Below are 27,587 nucleotides of genomic sequence, written 5' to 3'. Positions count from 1 at the left end.
GCCGACGGCGGCAGGAAGTCATTTTCTGCAGGCAGACGGTTGGACAGATTAACGGCGGAGCCATGCGACGGCAGAAATCTCTGTTTGAACAGGAATCATCAGAGCGGCGTTCCATCAGCCGGACCGCCGGCTTTAATCTGGTCAGAATCCGTCCGGGCCGGCGCCGCTGATCCGCAGATCACTCCTGTCAATCATCGGTTCTGGTTTCCTGCCTAAAAACCCGGTTGTCCTCCTGCAGCACGGGACCAACAGAACCGCTTCCATAGAACCAGGACCTCTACAGGTCCCATGGAGGGACGGATCCTCTCCAGAACCAGGACCTCTGCAGGTCCCATGGAGGGACGGATCCTCTCCAGAACCAGGACCTCTACAGGTCCGATGTAGGGACGGATCCTCTCCAGAACCAGGACCTGACACTAGATATGAATCTCTCCAGAATCTGGTCAGGAAGTTGCGTAACTTCCTGTTTTTCCAGCGAGACGAATCAGAGAGGAGGATCGGCGGGTCGGATAAGTCCAGTAGATAGGAAGTTTACAGAAGTCCTGTTTCTCCTGAACTGGCTGTTTACGTTGTGTGAAGAGCTGCAGGAGTGTGTGTGTGTGTGTGTGTGTGTGTGTGTGTGTGTGTGTGTGTGTGTGTGTGTGTGTGTGTGTGTGTGGTCAGAACACACTCTTCATCTCTACGTTCGAGGTTGTTGGTTAATCTCACCGACCTCCACATGCTTCCATCCCATGTGGACAGAATGTTTGGATCATCATGAAAACTATCATTTTAAACTCATCGCCCTCTTTGGAAAAAACCAGTTCAGCCATTTAACCAATTACTGGAATCCAGATTAGAGCTGGAGAGAGAGAGAGAGGAGGCTGCAGATGGTGCTCGCCCGCCCTTTTTCCCATTGAGCTCTGATGAAGGCAGAATCTCACCCACACCAACCCCTCAAATGATAGACGTCACCTGGCTTTGTGGACTTGAAGGGACCCCGTCCAGGATGAGATGGAAGCATATTTTGGAAAACCAACAAAGGCATTAAAATGTAAACCCCCTGCAGCATGTCTGGCCGCCGCTGTGTTTGTCTTGGTGGAGAGAGCTGCTGTTGCCTTCCATCGAGGGACGCAGCAGAAGAGGAGGGCCATGTGTGGCTTGTTAATATTTAAACCCCCAGTCTGCCAGGTTTCAGCAGTCTCTCTCACACACACACACACACATAAACATGCCCAACCTCTTTCCCACAATCCCTCTCTCCCTGCGTCTCTACCCACATGGACGGATGCCAGCAGAGAGGTCACACAAGCTGTGGAGTGGTAATTTCTTTGTTTATGATTTGTTTGGAAATTAAGCCGTGAATGGCGAAGCCTTTTGTTGAAACCATAGGATTCCAGTTGAAGTTCGGAACGCCGCCGCCAGTCAAATCCCGATTACAAATGGTTCCCCGTGAAGTTGGACGCACTCTTGGAAACATTTAGAGCTCATTCGCTGCTTAATATGTTCAACATATCTGATGGCTTTGTGTTTTTGCATTAGAAGCTGTCAACACCCATGCAGGCTCTTCTGTCCCGTCGTTGCCCTTCAGAAAGACCCGCCCCCCCGTTGCGTTCACACAAATGTTTTCTTTTACCTCCTGAATATGCTACCTGCCACTGATCCATCATAATAAGCCTCTCAGAACAGCTTGACACAACACCATTTCAGCCTGAGTTTGGGAACCATCGGATTATGGAGTCCAGTTACGGAGGTCGGCCATATGGGGACAGTGCCCTGAGCGCCTCTGATTGGTCTGAGCCCCCCGCCCCCCAGCTCCCGGTGTTGCGGCTGGGGTTGGTGTCAGATGGTTAAGCATCGTGCGGTTTAGTATTTAATTATGCCACCCCGTTGCAGAGCGCTCACATCTGTCCGTCAGGTCGCTGGGAAAGAGCAGCGGAGCCCCGTCGTCTGGATCAGGCTTTATTTAGCCCACAACATGTGCAGGAAATCTGCTGCGTAATTACTTAATAAAAAGAGATAATCCCGGCAACGTAAGGTGCGGCTGGAATGATGGTAATCAGCGTATGGAGAGGTCATCGGCCGACCTTTCAGAGGATTTGCGTGCAGCCAGTTGTGTGTGGAAGATAAATTAATTAACCCTAATTGATTGTTTTTCATTATTCTAATGACAACAGTATGTAGAGAGTCTGGTGGTGTCTCTGAGCTTAACATGGACCAAAGCAGCTGTTGGTTTCTTCGATACACCATAATGATGTTGCTCCTTTTACCCTTTAAAGCTGGAAAAGTAGGTAATGTTGCTTAGAGACGTGTTCCTCTGGGTGAAGTGGTTCCTCGTCCTGATAGTAGTCTATACATTCTGTCATCATGAACAATAAGAAATATAGTTAGACCCCTCAGTTTACTGTGAATCTGTAAAAACTCTGACCAATCCAAACGTTCGGCCCCAAATAAAGTTGGGAAGGGGGAGGGGCCAAGGCAGGGTGCCACTCATAGACTGTATATAAAAGATGGGCGGAGCCTCCGTGACATCACCCGTAGGTTTCTGAAGAGCTGAATTGAAGATCGGGTACCTGTCAATCAAAAGGACACGCCCCTATATATGCCAAATTTCGATATGAAATTACTTCTAAATGGAGGAGTTACAAAAAAATTCACTCCCCCCCCACAGTTGTCATGAAGGTAAACCTGACCTGTTAAACCTAAAATGGATTTTAATACCTGGCTGTAAACATGTTTATTCCTGCTGTAAACATGTTTATTCCTGCTGTAAACATGTTTATTCCAGCTGTAAACATGTTTATTTCTGCTGTAAACATGTTTATTCCTGCTGTAAACATGTTTATTTCTGCTGTAAACATGTTTATTCCTGCTGTAAACATGTTTATTCCTGCTGTAAACATGTTTATTTCTGCTGTAAACATGTTTATTCCTGCTGTAAACATGTTTATTCCTGCTGTAAACATGTTTATTCCAGCTGTAAACATGTTTATTTCTGCTGTAAACATGTTTATTCCTGCTGTAAACATGTTTATTTCTGCTGTAAACATGTTTATTCCTGCTGTAAACATGTTTATTTCTGCTGTAAACATGTTTATTCCTGCTGTAAACATGTTTATTCCTGCTGTAAACATGTTTATTCCTGCTGTAAACATGTTTATTTCTGCTGTGAAGTTGGTCTTTTTAACATGGGAGTCTATGAGTCTGTTTTGCAGCCCCTAGTGGATGAAGGGGGAACTGCAGTTTATGCACTTCTGCATCGGCTTCACTTTAAAGAACTGGAGGCTCTGTCCATCTTTCATATACGGCCTATGGGTTTTTTGCAGTTCTACGTTCGGTGGAAACGCGACAACTGAACGGCAACAGATTTATGACAGCAAACAAAGATGGCGGCTGTTCTGCAGGTATCGTTCCAGCTGCCTGAGCTGTGGCGGGGTTTTGTCTTCTTCACCTGCATCGTCGAGTATTTCAGACTTAACAGTTTTTCTACATTTACTTCAGTTTGCAGCGACTTTTTGTTCATTTTTCTTTTGATTTCTGTGCTGTTGATACTTGTGCCCTGACTGTCCTGTCGGCGCAGCATCTGTCTTCTCCCAGTCGTTACTGGTGACTGAACGGCGGCGGCGGCGGTCCGGCTGTAAAGAGTCGGACGTCGTCAGTCGAAGCGTCTGACTGACACCTGACAAATGTCCCCGTCAGGCTTCTGCTTGCTTTGCGCTGCACATCTGAAAGTCCTCGTGGAGGCATCTTGTGCCTGAGTGGAATCACATTGTGGACAACCTGCTCCTCGGGTGCCGTGTCATCCGCCGTTGTCACGAGCAACGCCGCCGGCCGGTCACTCTGCAGCCAGAGAGGTGTGTCGCAGCTCTGATTTATTTATTCTGCGGCTTTTTTATGCCACTCATCTTCCCTCCAGACAGAACTTGGAGCGGCGCCCAATCCTCCTCCTCTGCATCTCATTGGAGCTAATTAACTCCTTAGGACTTTATGATGGGGGGGTTGCTTTGGAGCACTGAACCCCGTCCAATTAATTAAGAGCTAAACGGGCAGCAGCGCTCGCCCCAAAGACTCCCCCGTCAACAAGTTGATTTTTCAGCTTTTCCTTATTTTGCACGGGGGGCCCCTGATGTTGGTTTACAAGCAGAATCCTTGTAATCAGTAGTCAGAGGGGCGACGCGCGCCAGTTGCAGCGAGAAAACAGGCTGGCGGTGATGAGCTGAGGGCCGCGTCACCTGTCAGGAATCACCTCCGTCAGCCTCAGCCGTGTCTGTGTTGGTGTGTCTCATGACAAACTGAGCTGATGCTTTTTTTTCCTTGTTTATTCAGGTCATCAAGGACCCGCCACCACCTCCTCCGCCTTCTCGTCCTCCTCCACCGGTGAGTACATCTCCGCGTTTTCACATCAGGAGGATTTTTACTCAGCATCAGCGTGACGGCATCGACACGTTTTCATCTGAAGATTAAACAAAACTTGTCTTGCTTCAATAAGACCAAAACTACGTTACGTTTCATGATAATGCCGAGGTTTAGTCCTCACTGAAGCCCGCCGGGGATGATGGACAGCCTGGAGATTAATAGCAATCAGTCCCATTTTATTCTTACAGCAAACAGCAACAAAAGCATCAAACAATGACTATGTTTGCATGGGAGTTTTAATTCCTTTTTAATTCCAAATAAACATTAAATCTGCTTTAAACTGGTGAAAAATAACCATGTAAACACTTAATTCTTAATGAAAAAGTCCGTTCAGAATGAAACTCAGTTGGTTTAGTCGTATTTTAATTCAGAATCGTTGAATTCCTCCATCATGTAAACCTTCGTTCCGCTCTACGTTAACTCTGATCGTTCTGCACATGCTGGTTACCTCGTCCCGCCCCGATGACGCACATATTCCCATGTTCCGTAGTCCGTCTTCCTTCTCAGCTGGAAGTGAATGATTATAGCCAGAACAACAGTGAAACTGGTTCCTATTATGTAGTTTTCCGTCTTACAGACAAAAAACGACAAGCCGGAAGCGAACTTTATTTCCATTTGACGTGAGAACGTCACGTCCGATCACGTCAAATCAGAACCCTTCGCCGATCTAAAGCAGAACCAAGTAAGGACAAGTGTCATGTAAACCCGCACCTGCTTTCGCCGTCATTGTAACGTCTCATAAACAGAAGGATTAGGCTCATATGAACTCAATAAAAAAACAAAATACAATGTCAACACATAGCATACAGCCCTACATGTTGGAACCTGAATCAGACCCTGAAAACGAAGTGGAAAACAGCAACCCACAGCAACGAATGCAGCAGGATGTCTCTCTTTGGTAAACTCACCAGCCATCGTTGGAAATAACTTTATCCCACGTTTTCCACCCGCCTGATGTATTTGTACATGCCCTTGTTAACCAGTAGAAGGTAACCAATCACCGAACCTTATCCCCCGGGACGTCACAAGGATTTCCAAGTAGAAAAAACTCTCTGAAACGACGCGTTTTTCGTCGCCATGGAAACCGAACGGAGAGAGTGCTGGAACTCAAACTCAAACATGCGTTTAGGTGATAAAAAACAGTGTCGTTCACATGTCTGATGAGGATTCAACACTGTAACACTGTAGAAAGCTCAGAAAACTCCAAATACCATCATAGCACAACTTTAATTTCAAATTAAAAGCATCATGTAACCGGACATGATGAAACTAATTCCAACCCTGAGTCGCTAGCTGGGGAGTCAAACTCCAGTCCGGTTATGTTTGTTTATCTGCTCCAACACAGCTGATTCAAATCAAATGCATCCAGCAGCTTCTTGTCAACCTATTTATGAATTTCGGTCAGGTGTGTTGGAGCAGGGGGACAACAAACAGCCTGCAGGATACCGGCCCTCCAGGACGGGGGTTTGACGAACATCCCTCTTTTGGACAGAAATAACAGTCTAGAAACATCTAGAGGATACGATGGAATGGAAATCAGGAAATAAAAGTTGGTAAATAAGAAGGAATGAACTAAAGTGCTCGTAGCAGTGAAATAAAACTACAAACCTTTTGCAAAAACTGCCCTAAAATCCTCATAAATCAGAATTTTTGACACTTTTTTTTACACACTTCTGACAACCTCTAATTTTTTGTTGCACATAATAAACATTAGAGGGAAAGATCTTCTGTGATGATACCTGCACATGTCAGAGTAGCAGCTAAATTATTATGAATCTATTTGGATTTTTAATGTAGTCTCAGAAACTCTTTCTGGGGCCCGAATGGTGAAAACATGAATGTTTGCTAAAGAAATTCCTAAAAAAAAATCATCAAATATGAATTTTTTTTGTGTTTTTTTTTTTTCAGAAATCACCTTCAGACATACTCAATACTGACCTTTAACCCTTTAAATTCCAGTTTACTTATTTTAATCAATAACTTTTCATAAAAAAAACATGAAATATTTTCTACAGGGTAAATATTAGGGACCAGGCTTTGTTTCGAGTCTTGGATGTGACAAAGATCAACAGACGTAGATGATTTGATGTTAATAGTATTTTTATGTAGTATCAGATACTTCCACTGGTGAAAGTTTCCCTCGGACTTCCATTAAATCTCTGCGATTTGATCTCACCACCGTCGCAGTTTGGAACAATTTCTCCTTTAATCTCTGCGTTTCGTTTGGAAGAAAAGTCGGGATGTTTAACCGTTTTACTCGATTCCTGCAGATTCAGCTGCTTTTCTGGTGTAGGTAGACGAAAACAGACCAAGAACTCAGCTGATATTTAATCTGTAGTCAATCCGCCGCCTCCAGATTCACACTGCCGGCTTCACAACGGTTTTATTACATCCAGGAAGCAGGACATATTTCTCATAATCTCATGTCCTGGTTTCCAGAGTCTCCTGCAGATTCTTCGTAAGAAGGAATCTCCGGCCTTCGGGTGGGAATTATTGACTTTAGAGAGGAAAATGAAGCTAGCTAACCTGCATTTGAGCCAAAGCTGTCTTGTTTTAATGAAAATGTTGGTAAGAAGGAAATTCTGAGGTCGTGTCAGCGCCTCATCATCCCTTCAGTTGGTTGTTTCAGACACGAGCTGCTGCCTTATTTAAACCAGGATTAAATCATCTCCTATGACTCTTGACGCCAGTAGCTGAAGATGGATTTGCAGCTCGTGTTTCTTCCTTCCTGATGCTCCAAAGTCTGTCCGTCTGAGAGGAAATGCTGTTCCTTCAAATGTTCAGCCGCAGACGAGACAGAAGGAAAACACAACAATAAATATCCTGCTCCATTTTTCTGCTTGACTTTTTCCTTTTGTCCCCCAGGAGCCCGAGCAGCTGCCCAAGAAGAAATGGCCGACCGTGGACGCGTCCTACTACGGCGGAAGAGGAGCAGGAGGGATCAAACGCATGGAGGTCAGGACCCGGATGTCACCCTGTAACAGAGACGCCGTTTTCAGAGGGAAGAGCGGGAAGATGGCGGCTGGTGATGTAACGCCGCTGCATCAGGGCCAACCTGCTGACGCGGCGGAAGCGTCTGACCCGGCAGGCCGCCGCCCTCGTCACGCCGCTGATGCCTGCGACGTGACAGGCCTGCCATCTCCTCCTCGGCCAAGCGAGCCTGATTGGATCAAGTCGTTGCTTTGGATGAAAGATTGAGTGCTTCTGTCAACCTCCTCTTCCTCCCCCCTCCTCCCATCATTTCTCCCACTCCTCAACCTGAGGAAGTCTGTAGCGCTGCGGAGATTTCCCATCATCCTCTGGGAGCTCCTGCCTCTCTACTTTTTCCCCCCTCATGGTGAGAAATGGGCCTCCCCGTCCCGTCTGCCTGCTCTCAGGTTGATTCCCCGCGACAGGCGCGTCTCCTCATCACAACCCTCCCCTCCCTGGAGGACGGGAAACGAGGTGCTTATTAATCCCGATCTCTCCTCGGCAACCTGCTGCGAGAACCTGCAGCTCCGCTTCGCCAACGTTTCAAACGGAGCTGGCAGAGGCCACGGCGTATCTTTTATTCATCGCCGCGCGCTCCTTTCTTGATGATGCGGCCGGCCGGCCGGGGACGGATCCCAGGCGTGATTCTGGAAAGCTGTTCTGTATTGTCGCTGCTTAACCTGCAGCTTGAAAACTGTGTTGCTAATTAATCACCTCTTCCCATTCATGTGACAGCAGATTTTATTCTTTATTTTAATCTCCTCCTTGCAGCAGATGTGATGATTTTATTAAAAAGCAGCTTAACGAACTTCAGGCCTGGGTTCACACGCCGTGTATGAACGCTCTGACTACCAACGGAGGGAAACAAGATGGCGTTTTCTCTTGTTAAACTCCTCGTCTATCCCTCATCAGGCTCTTCTCTTTAGCCTCTCGCTGCCTGCTGAAAGGCTGCAAACCTATAAAACTTAAGACTGGATTTAATCTAGAGTTTCAATTAATGATTGTTTCCATCATCCCATCAGCAGGACGTCCACTGATCACACTCCCAGTGACGGATTTATGTCTTCAACACGCTGCGGCGCTGTGGAAACATTTCTAACGTGTTTCTATCAGGTCGTGTAAAGTGGAAAATGTACATTAAGGGTTTTTTCTTGTCGAGAATAATGATGATTTATGGATAAAAAGCTCCCTTAATCCCTGATTATTCTTATGGTTTATTGTTAAATACATATCAACGTGCTGCGACAGCAGTGTAACATCAGTGGTTTGCCTGCAGGCGAGGTAAACTCAACTTCTGACCGGCTTACTGCATGTGGAGTCCGGAGAAAAGTTGCTTTAGATCAGAGGTGCCCTTGAGGGCCCATGTCCTGCAAGTTTTCCCTGCATCCCTGCTCCAACACACCTGACTCAAAAGAATCCATCACCATGCAAAACTTCTTTGGCACACAATCAATGTGAGCCAGGTGTGTTGGAGCAGGGATACAACATGGAAAACCTGCATTAGAGGCGGCCCTGGAAGACCGACTTTGGTCACCGCTGCTTCAGATTAAACACGCCGAACAGAAAGTTTAATAAACGAATGGATGAACAGCAAACATGACGCTATGTTACGTTAAGTAGCGCGTCCTAGCGCTACTGTGAGCTAACAAAGTTGCCAATAGTCATTTAATCAATGAATTAACCAAGTAGAATTAATTAAGTTTGGAATTTCAGATAAGGATGTTAAAATAATTTTCCAGATCTCTAAAACCAGCCGAGGAAGAGTCTGTTGCAGTTATCGCTGTGTGACGTCTGTTAGCTTAAACGCTAGCTAGCTAACATGGATCTTTTGGTAAACCTGTCCAGGTGCGCTGGGGAGAAAAGGGCTCGACGGAGGAGGGGGCCCGTCTGGAAAAGGCCAAAAACGCCAAGGTGTCCATCCCGGAGGATGTGGAGGAGCCCATGATGAAGCGTCCCACTCCGAGGCCCGCCTCCACCAACCGCAGCTCTGAGAACAAATGGTACACTCCCATCAAGGTGAGCGACTCCAGTCTGGGCTTCGATGAACTTAATGGAATCAGATTAGCTTCTTTATGCTCTGCATACATGTCTACATGTTTTTGTTGTGTTTACTCTGATTTCATATCTACTTCCTGTCTTCTGAAAACAGCAACAAATCCCAAATCTGTAATAAAATATCAAACTGCGCCGCCGTTTCGGCCTTTTTTCAGGGTCGCCTCGATGCTTTGTGGGCTTTGATGCGGCGGCAGTACGACCGGGTCTCCCTCATGCGTCCCACCTCAGAAGACAAGGTAAGTCTGGGTTCCATCTGAGGCGAGTCAGAAGCACAGTTTTGTTTTGGCGTTGAGTAAACCAACAAACGGAGACGAGTCAAGTTGGATCCACTCCAGGAAAATCCTGCTGCCATCAGCAGTGTCGACCTTCCTCTTTTCTGCTTTTATTTTGGGACCATTTCAAGTTACTGTAACCCCCCGTGTGATTTAATTAGAGGAGTTTTATCCTTTCGAGTCTGTAGAGCCAACACAGCCCTATTGTTGTGTTCCAGCTGTGCATGTGCGCCGCTGCCTCTCTGCAGAGGAAGCTTCTGGCACATGTCGTGCATGGTGTTGTTACCTAAGCTTGTTGATGTGAGCTGCAGCTGCAGAGGTTCACACAGGGAAGCATGACAGCGACACCCTAATATGGTCAAACTGTTGCCTTGACTGGAGCTCGGTGAGAAAAGAGGAAACGCTGCAACCCAACGCCCCGCAGGCGGTTAACAGAGTGTGTTTCTAACAAACCGCCATCAAGTCAGAACTAACCAGATGTTTTCATATGTATTTACCGCTCTCACACGACTCCTAATCCAACGAAACCACACCATCTGCTGCGGAGACACTCGAGCATATCAGCTGAAAGAATGGACTCCTCTTTCCCACCAGATAAAACCGGCTCACATCTGTACCGATTTAAACTGCGTAAAGTTTCTCTCTTATTCACTGAGGTGGGTGCTTCTGTGCAGGTCGCAGAGGTCTGACAGCAGGAAACATCTGAACTTTGTTCAGAAGGTGATGTCAGGCTGTAAAACTCTCCAGTGGAAACAGGGTTTCCTGCAGGCAATGCTTCCTCCAGCGATGGCTGCCGACCATATACTGTATATAAAAAGATAGGCGGAGCCTCCGTGACGTCACCCGTAGGTTTCTAAATAGCTGAATTGAAGCTCGGTGGGCGGTTCCTACCATCACCATCTTGGCAGCGTCATGTGTGTCGTCTCGCCCAGAAAATACAAATATGGGCAAAGAGGTGGAGCTGAGAGGGGGGCTGTGAGCGTCATGGTGGATGATTGACATCGAGCGAACTCCGAGTTTTCTGTAGCTAAGAGCTAACCGAGCTAACCCGGAGATAACAGGAGCTAACCAGCTAACGGAGGTACGCGAGCTAAAGCTAAGTAACGTTGTTAACCGGCTAAAAACCGCGGTTGTTCTACGTTCTTCTGACTTGAAGCGGGAGATCGGGTACCTGTCAATCAAAAGGACACGCCCCTAAATATGACGAACTTCGAGATTAAATTACTTTTAAACGGGCGTGTTAGAAAAAAATTCACTCCCCCCACAGTTGTCATGAAGGTAAACCTGACCTATTAAACCTAAAATGGATTTTGGAGCAGGCTGTAAACATGTTTATTTCTGCTGTAAACATGTTTATTCCTGCTGTAAACATGTTTATTTCTGCTGTAAACATGTTTATTCCTGCTGTAAACATGTTTATTTCTGCTGTAAACATGTTTATTCCTGCTGTAAACATGTTTATTTCTGCTGTAAACATGTTTATTCCTGCTGTAAACATGTTTATTCCTGCTGTAAACATGTTTATTCCTGCTGTAAACATGTTTATTTCTGCTGTAAATATGTTTATTCCGGCTGTAAACATGTTTATTCCTGCTGTAAACATGTTTATTTCTGCTGTGAAGTTGGTCTTTTTAACATGGGAGTCTATGAGGATTTGCTCTGTTTTGCAGCCCCTAGTGGATGAAGGGGGAACTGCAGTTTTATGCACTTCCACATAGGCTTTACTTTTAACTGCCGGAGGTTGCCGCTTGGTCGGAGCTTTTATAAACATAGAAAAAGCTGATCCAGCCCGCCAGTCGTTACTCAGGGCGGCACAGTGCAAAAGTCACGATGCCAACCAGCATTAAAAATGGATATTAACAAATGTTTGTCATCAGTGTTCCAAATACAGAGATGTGAGAGTTTAGCATTTAGCATGACATGTGGAAAACATGTGGAACCTTAAATAAGAAATAAAATCCTGCAGCTTAACAAGCTGGTGGGTCTTAAATGAGCAGCTCTTCAAGGAGCACTTCAATACTTAGTATCGCTATATTTATTGGAAAATTGGAGAACTTAGCCCAGTTCTTTGCAACAAACTTTATGGTACTAATTCTTTGTATTTTAACATCTGTGATATTATGGTGTAGGAAGGGACTGTCCAGTTGGACCTGCGTCCAACTGGACAGTCCACCAGCACCTTCCTACGATGTCCTCTACTGTCTGATTTCCTGCTTGAGTTGTTCTCGCTGATGTGTAAGTCGTTTTGGATAAAAGCATCTGCTATGCCTGTAGAATAGAATAGAATAGAATAGAATAATGAGTCCAGTTAGAGAAGAAGGTTGATGCTGGTAGCAACCATACTCAGTTTCTTCCTCTGAGTGGCAGATGTAGCCGCTAGCTAAGCATCACCAGAGACGCAGCGCTTCGCTTCGCCTTCTCAAAGTGTGACATGCTTGTCTTCATTATCGCCATTAATAAGAAGAAATCTGCTTTATTGATCCCAGTAGAGAAAAATCGGCATCTTACTCATGTCTGGTTTCACCGGGGGGCGGGCGAGGGGCGTGAGAAGCGCCCGGGCCTGTAACAGTCGCGCGGTTAAATACAAACACGTTGTACCTGGAAACATCCTTCCTGCTGCAGCTGATTGGGGTCTGTGTGAACCAACTAAACCTGCTGAGTCAGGATGAGGGTTGGCGTCCTCATGACGCGACGTCCCAGGTGATCCAGACCTGAAACGATCAAACAGGACGCTGAAACCGATCAGTTTTCGTGGAATTTAACCCAGTTCTTTACTGTGATTCATTCATTTCGGTGAAGTTCTGAGGAGTCAGACGAGTAAGGTTGGCTGTAGACGCAGTGTGCAGCAATGCCGTGGAGATGGAGATGAGAGGAGCGGCGGAGGGAGGGGGGGCGACAGGAAGGGACGGCTGCGATCTTTGATGGCGGACAGGAAACCTCCAGGGTCATGAATTTTTCAGCAGCCCTCATCCGAAGGGTTACAAGGACTCATACAGGTGTAAGCAAGCAGGTTGTCGCAGACATCTGTTCAGCACGGGGACCTGGGTGTCTGCCCCCCCTCTCAACCCTCCCCTCCCTTCCTTTCTATACCAACAGCCTCTTTTCCCAACCCCCCCCCCCCTCCCTCAGTGCTGCCGCCCGGAGCCAGGCTGCTGGATTGTCAGCAGATGCAGGAAAGAGACAGAAAATGAGAGTGAAACAGTTTTTTTCCATGGTCTCACATTTAGCGCCTGAGGGGCCTCAACACCAAAGGTAGAGCGGGGGTGGACACAGCTGCGGTGCCGAACTTGCCCCAGGCACAAATAAAGAGATCTGATGTGGTTTGACTGTGTTGTCGGTGAGACCGGGGAGTCGGGGAGGCACTTCAGAGCCGACTCCGCACAGCAACATCTGCCGCCAAGTTCTGCCGGGAATCGGCTGGGGACAGCAGGTAGAGGAAGGTGGCAGGGAGACGGAGGGGGGCTGGCCTTGTTCCTGCTTCTAAAGAGGTGGAGGTGTGAATCTGAAGGGTTTTTATTTAAACCCCCACCCCCCCACCACCACCACCCCGTCCACCTTCACGTTCTAGGTTTTGTTTTCTAAGAGCAGCTGTCTGCAAAATGTCAGAAGGTGTGCAGCGACATGCGGGAGGCCCTCCTGTGAAGGCTTGGATGACACACACACACACACACACACACACACACACACACACACACACACACGCACACATCTTTTGGATCTTTTGATGAAATTTATTTGTTTTTGAGTTTCTAAAAAAGCTTGAAGCTGATTTTCTTGCCTCGCATGCGTCAGTTGGGGTGAAGGTGCACGACTGCTTAAAGCACTTTGTACAATAACTAAACGTGCAGTAAATGCTACTACTGATATGAGTACTAATACAATCAGTTATACTTTTTACACAGTTTTACTCTTTGAAGCGGAAGTTATTTACAAAGAAAAAGACATTAAATGCAGGATATGAATGAATAAAGTTCAGAAAAAAAATTAAATACATAAATAAATAAAGTTTTCTTCTCAAGCTGGGGGTGTCCAGATAGTTTCAGGGCTCTTCAGATATTATAAAACATCTAATAAATCATCAATAAATCATTTATTTATCAAATAAATTTGGGATTTTTACCAAAATAAAAGCACAAATCTAACGATGAATAAGTGAAATTAGCAGCTGAATTTTTCATACATTGGCTGACAGATAAAAAGTTAAAAACATGATGTATTAACAATCTGAATTTGGTATCATCTCAGCGAGGGAAGCTGGGTTTGGACGTGCAGGTTGCTGCATCCACCCAAAACCACCTCATCCTCCCTTTTTATTCTTTCTGTTGGCAGCCACGACTTACATGTGATCAGTCATCGATTAATGATAGAAATGAACCTACGAAGCTCTGCCTGTCTTGTGGGAGGAAGCCGGAACATGCAGACGCCACACAGAAAGGCCACTTTTTAAACCTCCCCCAGTCTGGATGAGGGGGTCGCCAACACTAGCGTGTTATTTCAGGCGTCTTTGTTGGAGAAAGCTCTTTGATTACAACGTTGCTCAGCAGAGTTGACCTCTACTTTCACGCAAAGCTCCAGGGAGGGTCCTCGGAGCGGATCCGATAGATGGCAGTGTGTCTGTCGTGTGTCTGCATGATCACAATGGGAAACGTGGAAGTAAAACTGAAAGTTTTCTGCACACCTCCTGGAAAAGGCGAGGAAATGGTGAGGAAATGGTGAGGAAATGGCAAGGAAATGGCGAGGAAAAGGCGAGGAAATGGCGAAGAAATGGCGAGGAAATGGCGAGGAAAAGGCGAAGAAAAGGCGAGGAAATGGCGAAGAGAAGGCGAGGAAATGGCGAAGAAAAGGCGAGGAAATGGCGAGGAAAAGGCGAGGAAATGGTGAAGAAAAGGCGAGGAAATGGCGAAGAGAAGGCGAGGAAATGGCGAAGAAAAGGCGAGGAAATGGCGAAGAAAAGGCGAGGAAATGGCGAGGAAAAGGCGAGGAAATGGCGAAGAAAAGGCGAGGAAATGGCGAAGAAAAGGCGAGGAAATGGCGAAGAAAAGGCGAAGAAATGGCGAAGAAATGGCGAGGAAATGGCGAAGAAATGGCGAAGAGAAGGCGAGGAAATGGCGAGGAAATGGCGAGGAAATGGCGAGGAAATGGCGAGGAAAAGGCGAGGAAATGGCGAAGAAAAGGCGAGGAAATGGCGAAGAAAAGGCGAGGAAATGGCGAAGAGAAGGCGAGGAAATGGCGAAGAAAAGGCGAGGAAATGGCGAAGAAAAGGCGAGGAAATGGCGAGGAAATGGCGAGGAAATGGCGAAGAAAAGGCGAGGAAATGGCGAAGAAAAGGCGAGGAAATGGCGAACAAAAGGCGAGGAAATGGCGAGGAAATGGCGAAGAAATGGCGAGGAAATAGTGAAGAAAAGGCGAGGAAATGGTGAAGAAAAGGCGAGGAAATGGTGAAGAAAAGGCGAGGAAATGGTGAAGAAAAGGCGAGGAAATGGTGAAGAAAAGGCGAGGAAATGGCGAAGAAAAGGCGAGGAAATGGCGAAGAAAAGGCGAGGAAATGGCGAGGAAATGATGAGGAAATAGTGAAGAAAAGGCGAGGAAATGGCGAGGAAATGGGGAGGAAATGGCGAGGAAATGGCGAGGAAATGGCGAGGAAAAGGCGAGGAAATGGCGAGGAAATGGCGAGGAAATGGCGAGGAAAAGGCGAGGAAATGGCGAGGAAAAGGCGAGGAAATGGCGAGGAAATGGCGAAGAAATGGTGAGGACATGGCGAGGAAATGGTGAGGAAGTGGCGAGGAAATGGCGAAGAAAAGGCGAGGAAGTGGCGTGGAAATGGCGAGGAAATGGCGAGGAAAAGGTGAGGAAATGGCGTGGAAATGGCGGGGAAAAGGTGAGGAAATGGTGAAGAAAAGGCGAGGAAATAGCGAGGAAATGGCGAGGAAAAGGCGAGGAAATGGCGAGGAAATGGCGAAGAAATGGTGAGGAAATGGCGAGGAAAAGGCGAGGACATGGCGAGGAAATGGCGAGGAAATGGCGTGGAAATGGCGAGGAAAAGGTGAGGAAATGGCGAAGAAAAGGCGAGGAAATGGCGAGGAAATGGCGAGGAAGTGGCGTGGAAATGGCGAGGAAAAGGTGAGGAAATGGCGAAGAAAAGGTGAGGAAAAGGTGAGGAAATGGCGAAGAAAAGGCGAGGAAATGGCGAAGAAAAGGCGAGGAAATGGCGAGGAAATGGCGAAGAAAAGGCGAGGAAATGGTGAGGAAATGGCGAGGAAAAGGCGAGGAAATGGCGAGGAAATGGCGAAGAAAAGGCGAGGAAATGGCGAAGAAAAGGCGAGGAAAAGGTGAGGAAATGGCGTGGAAATGGCGTGGAAAAGGTGAGGAAATGGCGTGGAAATGGCGAGGAAATGGTGAAGAAAAGGCGAGGAAATAGCGAGGAAATGGCGAGGAAATGGCGTGGAAATGGCGAGGAAATGGCGTGGAAATGGCGAGGAAAAGGTGAGGAAATGGCGAGGAAATGGCGAGGAAATGGCGAGGAAATGGCGAGGAAAAGGTGAGGAAATGGCGAGGAAAAGGCGAGGAAATGGCGAGGAAATGGCGAAGAAATGGTGAGGAAATGGCGAGGAAAAGGCGAGGACATGGCGAGGAAATGGCGAGGAAATGGCGTGGAAATGGCGAGGAAAAGGTGAGGAAATGGCGAAGAAAAGGCGAGGAAATGGCGAGGAAATGGCGAGGAAGTGGCGTGGAAATGGCGAGGAAAAGGCGAGGAAATGGCGAGGAAATGGCGAGGAAATGGCGAGGAAAAGGTGAGGAAATGGCGAGGAAAAGGCGAGGAAATGGCGAGGAAATGGCGAAGAAATGGTGAGGACATGGCGAGGAAATGGTGAGGAAGTGGCGAGGAAATGGCGAAGAAAAGGCGAGGAAATGGCGAGGAAGTGGCGTGGAAATGGCGAGGAAATGGCGAGGAAAAGGTGAGGAAATGGCGTGGAAATGGCGGGGAAAAGGTGAGGAAATGGTGAAGAAAAGGCGAGGAAATAGCGAGGAAATGGCGAGGAAAAGGCGAGGAAATGGCGAAGAAATGGTGAGGAAATGGCGAGGAAAAGGCGAGGACATGGCGAGGAAATGGCGAGGAAATGGTGTGGAAATGGCGAGGAAAAGGTGAGGAAATGGCGAAGAAAAGGCGAGGAAATGGCGAGGAAATGGCGAGGAAGTGGCGTGGAAATGGCGAGGAAAAGGTGAGGAAATGGCGAAGAAAAGGTGAGGAAAAGGTGAGGAAATGGCGAAGAAAATGCGAGGAAATGGCGAAGAAAAGGCGAGGAAATGGCGAAGAAAAGGCGAGGAAATGGTGAGGAAATGGCGAGGAAAAGGCGAGGAAATGGCGAGGAAATGGCGAGGAAATGGCGAAGAAAAGGCGAGGAAATGGTGAAGAAAAGGCGAGGAAATGGTGAGGACATGGCGAGGAAATGGTGAGGAAGTGGCGAGGAAATGGCGAAGAAAAGGCGAGGAAATGGCGAGGAAGTGGCGTGGAAATGGCGAGGAGATGGCGAGGAAAAGGTGAGGAAATGGCGTGGAAATGGCGAGGAAAAGGTGAGGAAATGGCGTGGAAATGGCGAGGAAATGGTGAAGAAAAGGCGAGGAAATAGCGAGGAAATGGCGAGGAAATGGCGTGGAAATGGCGAGGAAATGGCGTGGAAATGGCGAGGAAAAGGTGAGGAAATGGCGAGGAAATGGCGAGGAAGTGGCGTGGAAATGGCGAGGAAAAGGTGAGGAAATGGCGAGGAAATGGCGAGGAAATGGCGAAGAAATGGTGAGGAAATGGCGAGGAAAAGGCGAGGACATGGCGAGGAAATGGCGTGGAAATGGCGAGGAAAAGGTGAGGAAATGGCGAAGAAAAGGCGAGGAAATGGCGAGGAAATGGCGAGGAAGTGGCGTGGAAATGGCGAGGAAATGGCGAGGAAATGGCGTGGAAATGGCGAGGAAAAGGCGAGGAAAAGGCGAGGAAATGGCGAGGAAATGGCGTGGAAATGGCGAGGAAATGGCGAGGAAATGGTGAGGAAATGGCGTGGAAATGGCAAGGAAAAGGCGAGGAAATGGTGAAGAAAAGGCGAGGAAATGGCGAAGAAATGGCGAGGAAGTGGCGAGGAAATGGCGAGGAAATGGCGTGGAAAAGGTGAGGAAAAGGTGAGGAAATGGTGAAGAAAAGGCGAGGAAATGGCGAGGAAATGGCGAGGAAGTGGCGAGGAAATGGCGAGGAAATGGCGAGGAAATGGCGTGGAAATGGCGAGGAAAAGGTGAGGAAATGGTGAAGAAAAGGTGAGGAAATGGTGAAGAAAAGGCGAGGAAATGGCGAGGAAATGGCGAGGAAGTGGCGAGGAAATGGTGAGGAAATGGCGAGGAAATGGCGTGGAAATGGCGAGGAAAAGGTGAGGAAATGGCGAGGAAGTGGCGAGGAAATGGCGAGGAAGTGGCGAGGAAATGGCGTGGAAATGGCGAAGAAAAGGCGAGGAAATGGCGTGGAAATGGCGTGGAAATGGCGAGGAAAAGGTGAGGAAATGGCGTGGAAATGGCGAAGAAAAGGCGAGGAAATGGTGAGGAAATGGCGAGGAAAAGGTGAGGAAATAGTGAAGAAAAGGCGAGGAAATGGCGTGGAAATGGCGAGGAAATGGCGAAGAAAAGGCGAGGAAAAGGCGAGGAAATGGCGAGGAAATGGCGAGGAAATGGCGAGGAAAAGGCGAGGAAATGGCGAGGAAATGGCGAAGAAAAGGCGAGGAAATGGTGAGGAAATGGCGAGGAAAAGGCGAGGAAATGGCGAGGAAATGGCGAGGAAATGGCGAAGAAAAGGCGAGGAAAAGGTGAGGAAATAGTGAAGAAAAGGCGAGGAAATGGCGTGGAAATGGCGTGGAAATGGCGAGGAAAAGGTGAGGAAATGGTGAAGAAAAGGTGAGGAAATGGCGAGGAAATGGCGAAGAAAAGGCGAGGAAATGGCGAGGAAAAGGTGAGGAAATGGCAAGGACATGGCGAAGAAAAGGCGAGGAAATGGCGAGGAAAAGGTGAGGAAGTGGCGAAGAAAAGGCGAGGAAATGGCGAGGAAAAGGTGAGGAAATGGCAAGGACATGGCGAAGAAAAGGCGAGGAAATGGCGAGGAAATGGCGAGGAAAAGGTGAGGAAGTGGCGAGGAAATGGCGAGGAAATGGCGAGGAAAAGGTGAGGAAATGGTGAGGACATGGCGAGGAAAAGGCGAGGAAATGGCGAGGAAAAGGTGAGGAAGTGGCGAAGAAAAGGCGAGGAAATGGCGAGGAAAAGGTGAGGAAGTGGCGAGGAAATGGCAAGGACATGGCGAGGAAGTGGCGTGGAAAAGCCTCTGCAGCAGGTGGAAAACCTGCCGTAAGCTGCATTTCTCGTCTTTTCACCGGAAACTCAGGTCACAGTTTGCTGAAATTTCTGTCTTTTCTCTCTCCAACCCGATGAAGAAGAATCCCTCCTCATCCTCCCTTCCTCTCTCTGACTGCACGGCGTCCTGATGCAGCAGCCATGGTGGCGTTGCCGGCGGTAACCAGACGGATTCTGCAGAGAGAAGGGAAGGAGAAAGGATGGAAGTTAAAAGGACTGGGAAGAAGAGGAGGCCGGCGGGGGTAGAGGTGACAGTCTGGTCGCCTGCTGCAGCGCAGCACGCCACCGTTCGCCGTGTCGGAGCTGTCCGCGGAGGTCACGCTGCTACATGCAGCTCATCGTTGCGCCTCCTGGAGCTTCAGGCTTATTTAAGATGCTGCTGCAGAGCTTCTGTTGGCATCATGCAGGACATCACATGGAGATTCAAAGTTCCGTTTTAACATCAGTGGTTTCTGCTTTAATGGGATTACTGGGAACAAAGCGGGCTGGTTGGACTGGCTGCTGCCTTCTGACGTTTTTACGTTGACGAGTCACATTTAGTGGGAAATGTTCTTGTCGTGAAAACGGAGCTGGAGTTTCACTCCGAGTTTATCCGTCAGCAGATGGTGGAGGGAGTGGAAATGGTTTCCAGTACGGTAACTGGATTCAGACCTTCGCGGTCCATTGGAGGCTTAAAGTAGCAGTTCTTCTATTTACATCTGAAGCTCCCTAAAGATCCGGTTCAGTCCAGTCATGACTCCTTATTATAACTATAGAAACCACATGAGTCCAGTCCATCAGCGTTGGGTTTGTATGAAACCAGTTGATCAAAACCTTCCATCCTGAACAAGACTCAGCAGAGAGGAAAACCTCCAGGACCAGGACTAGGACCAGGATCAGGGCCAGGACCAGGATCAGGATCAGGACCAGGACCAGGACCAGGATCAGGATCAGGATCAGGATCAGGATCAGGATCAGGACCAGGACCAGGACCAGGGCCAGGGCCAGGGCCAGGGCCAGGGCCAGGGCCAGGGCCAGGATCAGGATCAGGATCAGGACCAGGACCAGGACCAGGGCCAGGACGAGGACCAGAACTAGGGACAAGCCAGGACAAGGGCCAGGGCCAGGACCAGGGCCAGGGCCAGAGCCAGAACAAGGACGAGGACCAGAACTAGGGACAAGCCAGGACAAGGGCCAGGGCCAGGACCAGGGCCAGGGCCAGGGCCAGGGCCAGAGCCAGGACAAGGACGAGGACCAGAACTAGGGACAAGCCAGGACCAGGACCAGGGCCAGGGCCAGGGCCAGGGCCAGAGCCAGGACGAGGACCAGAACTAGGGACAAGCCAGGACCAGGGCCAGGACCAGGGCCAGATCCAGAGCGACGGCCAAAACTAGGGCCAGGGACAAGGACAAGGACAAGGCCAGGGCAAAAGACAGGGACATGGTCTGGGCCGGGGCGGGGCCGGGGACCAGGAATAGGACCAGGGCCATTGGATTTGGGAGACGCATGGTGGTTGCCATGGTGACAGTAGGCAGTCATGTGATCTACGAGGAGGAAACAGCCAACAGGATGAGTTTACTGTGTAGTGAATGACACAGCCTTCCTCATGGGCCGTAAAGCCGCAGTTTTCTTTTCACGTATGGATTTCTCTCTGATCTAGTCAACGTGTGGCTTTGTTGGAGGAGCAGACTTACGTCTGTCCGGTGGCTAAACCATCAGCTGCAGCTTCACAGCCACAGAATGCCAAATGATCCCCCTTCCAGCTGCTGCAAGCTGGATTTAGTTCATATGGCTTCAACATGTCCTTAGTTTATTGATCTAATTATTAACACTGTAATGAATCAGCTCATGTCATCTCGTGTCGTATCGGTCGGGTAATAGCTACGTTTTGTCGTGTGGTTTCTATCATGTGCCGTAAAAATGCAGCAGACAATTAAGTTTATTTTGTCTTTTATTTCTCAGCCTCTGCAGAACCTCATGTAGAGATGGAAGCAGAGCAGATGAATGTGAACATGAGAGTCTCCAGCAGTAGATGAACGTAATGCACTGCAGCTCAGAATCAGATTTAAACATTGGACTCGGTTCTGTGGGATCAGCAGTAAACTGGCCGACATACTGGCTGCACTGGTGGATCAGTCTGCTTTGGCCAAGCTGGTCACATGGAAACCATCCAGGAGAGGAAATGGCTGTCTGTACTGGAACTGGGCACACTGGTTCAGGTTGGAAATGGTGAATATCTGCCGCCACGGCGGGATCTTCGGTTTTCCAGCAAGGAAAACAAAGAATTGCTTCAGCAGAATGTTTACTGAGTGTTCTGCAGCGAGGATGTTTCTAGCAGCTTCTTTCTTGGCGTGTTTTGTCTCCTGATCTCTGTATGTAAAGCAGAGCAAACATTTGCTCAGTGCAGTGTTAAAAAAAACCAAGCAAACAGATGCACACATACCCATCTTTTCACACGTCGCTGCTTTTGTCTTGTTGCATTTCCACGCCGCGCTGAATATGGTGAGAACATCTTTTCCAAACTAATAAAAGCCGTCAAACTGCATTGTTCAGTGTTAAAGATAAGAGCCAAAACATGACACGTCTTTGCAGGTTTCCAGTCCTGCAGACCTTCCTACAGCTGCTGCGAAGAATAAATCTGTATGCGGATGTCTCATCAGAGGGAAACATGACAACGTGGCTCCGATGTGCGCCTAACAGAACGCTGACAGCAGCATTAATGCAAAACGCACAGTTGCGTGCACGTTGACATCAGTCGGGATGTGAACATGAGAATGGAGCAAATGTAGCAGTTAATTTCACAATGGAAGGCTTCAACAGCAAGTAAACAAGCTAGCAAATGATATTAAGTTGAAACGAAGCTGGAGATCAGAGAGCATGAGATTCCCTGATTAACGGGGCTAATTGGAATTAAACCGGAGCGTCGCGAATAATGAAGCGTTGGGAGATGAAGCTTCAGAGGACGGAAAAAGCTGGGAAAAAAACCAACAAAGTGCCGAATGATGTGGTTTTTCTGTCTGCTTCTCTCTCCGTTTGCAGGAAACCTGCAGAAGACTTCCAGACTTTTCATGTGCATCAACATTTCCTTCATAATATGCTTTTAAAATAGAAAAGTATCACATTTTGGCACAAAATGGACCATTTTCAACAAATTTCACCTTTTTAGGCCCCACCTGCAAAAAAAAAAAAAAGGGGGGGGGTGTTCCTCCCTGGAAGAGCCGACACCTGGACTCAAACGTGTGGCTGATGTGGCACCTCCAACGTTTCACACACGTCCTGCACCTCATTAGTCCTATCAGAGGACGGCCTTGTTAGTCCTAACAAGTAGCCAGCTGACAGCTTCATTCATGCCCCCCTCCCCCCCGCCGGTCCCCCGGACCCACGGAGAAGTGACAGCTTTAACTGCGGCGAAGGCCGCCGCTGTACGCGCCGCTCCCCCGCTCGCTTAACCAGATTAGTTCTTTTTACATTAACCGATGAAAAGTAGGGCAGATGTCTGTGTGACTGGTTGTAAATTTGATAATGATCACCATGCAAACGCCTCACACACACACACACACACACACACACACACACCTCCCCCACCCGTCCTCTCTCCCCGGCCACGTTCACAACCTGGCTGCTAACAGGATTACCAGCGACCGGACCCTCCTCGCCAACGTGTGCGGGTTAGGCTCCGACCAATGGGAGGGCGGGGTTTGTTATTGGTGGCGGCTGGTTGGAGGAGAAGCGGGGAGCGAGGCCTCGTGTCAGAAACAACCAGGAGATGGTTTTCATGTCGGAGGAGGAAGAATTCAGATTAAAATCTTAAATGGGATTATCTGGTTTGATGAGCGGCGACTCGCTCCGGTCTTATCTTGTTCCGGCTGATTGAAGGCAGCGAGGTGAGGCTGGAATCCCGGGAAAACACCAAGAAAACACCAGGGAAACACTAGGAAAAACACTAGGGAAACACTAGGGAAAACACTAGGGAAAAACACTAGGGAAAAACACTAGGGAAAACACCAGGGGAAAACACTAGGGAAAACACTAGGGAAAACACCAGGGGAAAACACTAGGGAAAACACTAGGAAAAACACTAGGGAAAACACTAGGGAAAACACTAGGGAAAAACACTAGGGAAAACACTAGGGAAAAACACTAGGGAAAAACACTAGGGAAAACACCAGGGGAAAACACTAGGGAAAACACTAGGAAAAACACTAGGGAAAACACTAGGGAAAACACCATGGAAAAACACCAGGGGAAAACACTAGGGAAAACACTAGGGAAAAACACTAGGGAAAACACTAGGAAAAACACCAGGGAAAAACACTAGGGAAAAACACTAGGGGAAAACACCAGGGGAAAACACTAGGGGAAAACACTAGGGAAAAACACTAGGGAAAAACACTAGGGAAAAACACTAGGGAAAAACACTAGGGAAAACACTAGGGAAAACACTAGGGAAAACACCAGGGAAACACCAGGGAAAACACTAGGAAAAACACTAGGAAAAACACTAGGAAAAACACTAGGGAAAACACTAGGGAAAACACTAGGGAAAAACACTAGGGAAAAACACTAGGGGAAAACACCATGGAAAAACACCATGGAAAAACACCATGGAAAAACACCATGGAAAAACACTAGGGAAAACACTAGGGAAAACACTAGGAAAAACACTAGGAAAACACTAGGGAAAACACTAGGAAAAACACCAGGGAAAAACACCAGGGAAAACACTAGGAAAACACTAGGGAAAACACTAGGAAAACACTAGGAAAACACTAGGGAAAACACTAGGAAAAACACCAGGGAAAACACTAGGAAAAACACTAGGAAAAAACACTAGGAAAACACTAGGAAAAACACTAGGAAAACACTAGGAAAAACACTAGGAAAAACCCCAAGAAAACACTAGGAAAACACTAGGAAAACATGGAATATCCGTCCTGACTTCATGCCATTCCAGCAACATGTTTCTGCTTCTGAATCTCATTTCAGTCCAAATCCACACATTCAGCTCAGTAAAGTATTTTCCTGTAAAAGAATCAACTTCTTTGTTTTCCTCGTGTTTTGCTGCGTTGAGGTTTGGCGTGGCGATGGGGGGCCGGTTGGTTGGGGGGGGGTTGTCCTGTTTTCCTCTCCATTAGCTGATGACTGCTGTTGTGTTTGGGTGGCCGGGGCTGGTACCTGCACCCGCTGGCCCTCCCTCCCTCCCGCCGCACCTCCCGCCGTCTTGGCCTGATAGAATGTGACCTGATGTCCTGCCGGTGCCTCTTTTCCCAGAACCCCTCAGACTGGTCGGCACGGCGACGGTGTCGCCCGTGCACCCGGCTTTTTCTTCATCACCTATTAAAATCAAAGCCTCCTCGTTGGGCGAGGACCGCCGGGATCTCGGCTTTAATTAAATTACATTATTGTTAACGTCAGCTTCTCCGAGGCCGATTCTGCCGTGTGCACTTTGCCCTCCTCCTCCTCCTCCTCCTCCTCCTCCTCACCTCACCTCCTGACAGACACATAGAGGAGAGATGGGGGGCGTTGGGGTGGGGTGGGAGTAGGGGGAGGTGTATCCAAGCATACATGCAGTAATGTATTCTAATGCGCTCCCATCCTCTCCTCCCATCCATTAGAATTTTTAAGGGCTGGCAGGGAGTGCTGTTATGCAGGGAATATGTTCAGAGTGAATATTCAATTAGCCTGATTGTATTTGTGTACATGAACGCAGCGCGGCGGCGGCTAATGCGGAGTGAAAGGCCCTCGCGTGAAGCTGCATGTAATACGATCCTCTCCTAAAATGTTTGCATTTCATAACAGCCGTCAGGTTATGAATAAACATGGAAACATGTGCCTCTTAGCCTCGGATGCCTGCTTTCATCTCTCCGGATGAAAGTTCAGTAGTTTTTTGTTCCGTTGGAGCAGCTTGGTGTCGTTTTCGGTGGGTTTGTCTTCGGTTCGTTGATCCGTTGTGGAGCCTCTCCTCTCTGTTGTGAATGGAGCGCTGAGGTGTCACTAATGCGGCTCTATTCACCGCTTTGCAGGCTGGATTCATGTCCTCCTGACCACACACCCCGACGACTTCCCCTTCTCTCGTCTCCGCCGCGGTCCTGTTGCTCCGTTAAAGCTGCTGGATGAGACGACTCGTCCACATTTCAAGGCTTTCAGGATTCTGCTTCTAACATCACGCAACAAGCCGTTCTTTTCTCTACACCCTAACGACCGCACTGCGATTCAATCCAGCTTTATTTAGTCATTGTTTATTTGTTTACGAAGCGCAGCTGCAGCTCAAAGTGCTTCGGAGAAAATGAAAAAAAGATGCATTTTTAGAGCTTTTTCAGCTTTCACTGACATAATGTAATCCGATTACAACAAATCCAACATATAGTCTACGTTAGTCCAGTTTTTTACGCTGACGTCGCTATGGAAACGCCTCCTGTTTGTCCCTCACCGGCAGCTGTAGTTTAAAGATGGCAGACTGTCGTGGTGCTTCTTTACCGGTTTACCCGTCGGACGTTGTAATATTCTCAGAATACGTTTGTCCAAACTGCGTCCCGTAGTGTCGCTCCCGTTTCTATGGCGATTACATCACATGATATAAAAATGAGGAAGTATCTCTCTGCATGGTATGTATATTCCTGTACCTGCTACGCATGTTATGTTCTGACGAGCTTCTCAGTAAACATTTAGTGTTGCAAGTCATGCTGACTCATTACCGTACATTTATCACGAAGTAGAACAGACGTATAAAGTCTTCATTACGAGAACGTGTGGGATTGTTAGCGGACATCATGACACATCGGTAGCGACACAGAAATATGGACGTCTATTTCGGCTAATGTTACGCAGTGTCCCTTTAGGAGCTTTGATTTGACGTGATTCTGCTTCTGCGAACACATTGACGTCCATTTTAAAAGTCTGGCTGTTTTTCTGCCGCCGTTTTGCTTTCACAACTTTCAATGAAATGAAAAATACTTTATTAATCCCCAAAGGAAATTTTAATTAATTATTCTCAGGTTATTATTTATTATTATTATTATTATTATTATTATTATTATTATTTAAAATTATTTATTATCTCATGTTATTATTATTAATTAAAAATCCCCAAATTGGTATAAATGATTGGATTATATCCAATCTCCAACCATAATGTGGATTCTGGAGTGTTTTGCTCTCAAAAGAGAAAACATCATGAAAAAATAAATGTTTATAAACAACCAAAATGACTGCTTGTGTATTGAATCATATAATGGATCCAGTCATGTGGAAAAACCGCGTTAGCATGTGGCGCTCCTGCGATGCTAATTATCCTCCTCTACACATAAACTTTTGGTGATCAGTGACCATTTAAGTCAATTATCTGTATCCATGTCACCGGCTGTGAAAGCGTCGCTCTTCATCCAATTACGGCTCTACCTCGTTAACCCCTTCCAACCCGGGCTGCTGTCATTTCTTTAATGTGAACTTAATTATGCTAATAAGCTCAAGCATTAGCTCGTTCGCTGTTTGAAGACATTTTAGCTTCTCTTTGACCTTTTAATTCACTTTCTGACATGCGTTGGGTGACCTGGGGTGAGAGGAAGCTGCTGCTGGGGGGCTTCGGACCTGCCATGATGACGTTAATGATAAGCATTCTCTCAGCCCAATCCTCCACCAACGAGTAACAGCAGCTGATTATTGATTGAGAGAATCGAGGAGGATGATTGGAAACGTTTCCAGATGTGGATGTCTTCCTTCGTCTTTTCAGAAGACCTTGAGCCATCTCACCTCGTTCGTCCTGCCTTACCCCATCTTGAAAGAAGATGCCACTTCCACCACATATTTTATCAATATGTCATTTATTATTAGAATAGATGTATGCCATGTTAATGACTATAGTTTATAAAACAGCTTATTAACCTTAATGACAGTGTGATCTTTTACCATTGATAGGTTGTCTCCCCTTCAATTATACTGACTAATGATGATCCAGATTTGATTAACGGGTAAGTGCTCTAATGGCTTCTTTAAAAGGCGACATAACAGTCCACATCTCCTCCGCTTATTTGTTGTTCATTTTATTTTATTCATAAACCAAAAGAGAGACTGGAAGGTTATAGAAACTTACCGGCTTGTTAATATCAGGTTGGACCTTCTGTTTCTTCAGAGCAACTTTATCTCCTGGTGTCAACGTTCCTCATGTTGACATGAGGTAAGGTCGACGTTTACGGACCAGCCGTCCTGAATACCTGAGAACAGCAGAGTTTTCTCGCTGTTTCTGATTACAGACTAAAATCGCTCCTTTCCAGCCTGATTTCAGGCGACTTGTTGTTTTTCTTTTGCAGCAGCAGCTACTTAATGTATGAGAAGTGCGATACGAATAATGATTGACTGAACCATACTCAGGTAGGCTGTGGAGGTTAAACCATGTCATACTGGTACTAAGGGGACCAAATTGACCAAACGTTTTGACCATAGACTGTATATAAAAGATGGGCGGAGCCTCCGGACGTCACCCGTAGGTTTCTGAAGAGCAGAATTGAAGCTCGGTGGGCGGTTCCTACCATCACCATCTTGGCA

General features: G+C 47.4%; 1 protein-coding gene across 1 annotated transcript in view; it reads left to right on the top strand.

The window, feature by feature from the left end:
• antxr2a (ANTXR cell adhesion molecule 2a) overlaps positions 1–27,587 on the top strand; it is a 104,957-nt gene that overhangs the window by 42,450 nt on the left and 34,920 nt on the right. The window contains exons 13-16 of the mRNA XM_079252150.1: positions 4,306–4,356; positions 7,261–7,350; positions 9,211–9,381; positions 9,576–9,656. Coding sequence (XP_079108276.1) covers positions 4,306–4,356; positions 7,261–7,350; positions 9,211–9,381; positions 9,576–9,656 — 393 coding nt within the window. The remainder of the gene's footprint in view (positions 1–4,305; positions 4,357–7,260; positions 7,351–9,210; positions 9,382–9,575; positions 9,657–27,587) is intronic.

This window comes from Telmatherina bonti (assembly GCF_933228915.1).
Source record: "Telmatherina bonti genome assembly, chromosome: 13".
Lineage (NCBI taxonomy): Eukaryota > Metazoa > Chordata > Actinopteri > Atheriniformes > Telmatherinidae > Telmatherina > Telmatherina bonti.
The sequence above is the reverse complement of the archived record's forward strand: the minus strand, read 5'-3'. Positions and strand labels throughout refer to the sequence as shown.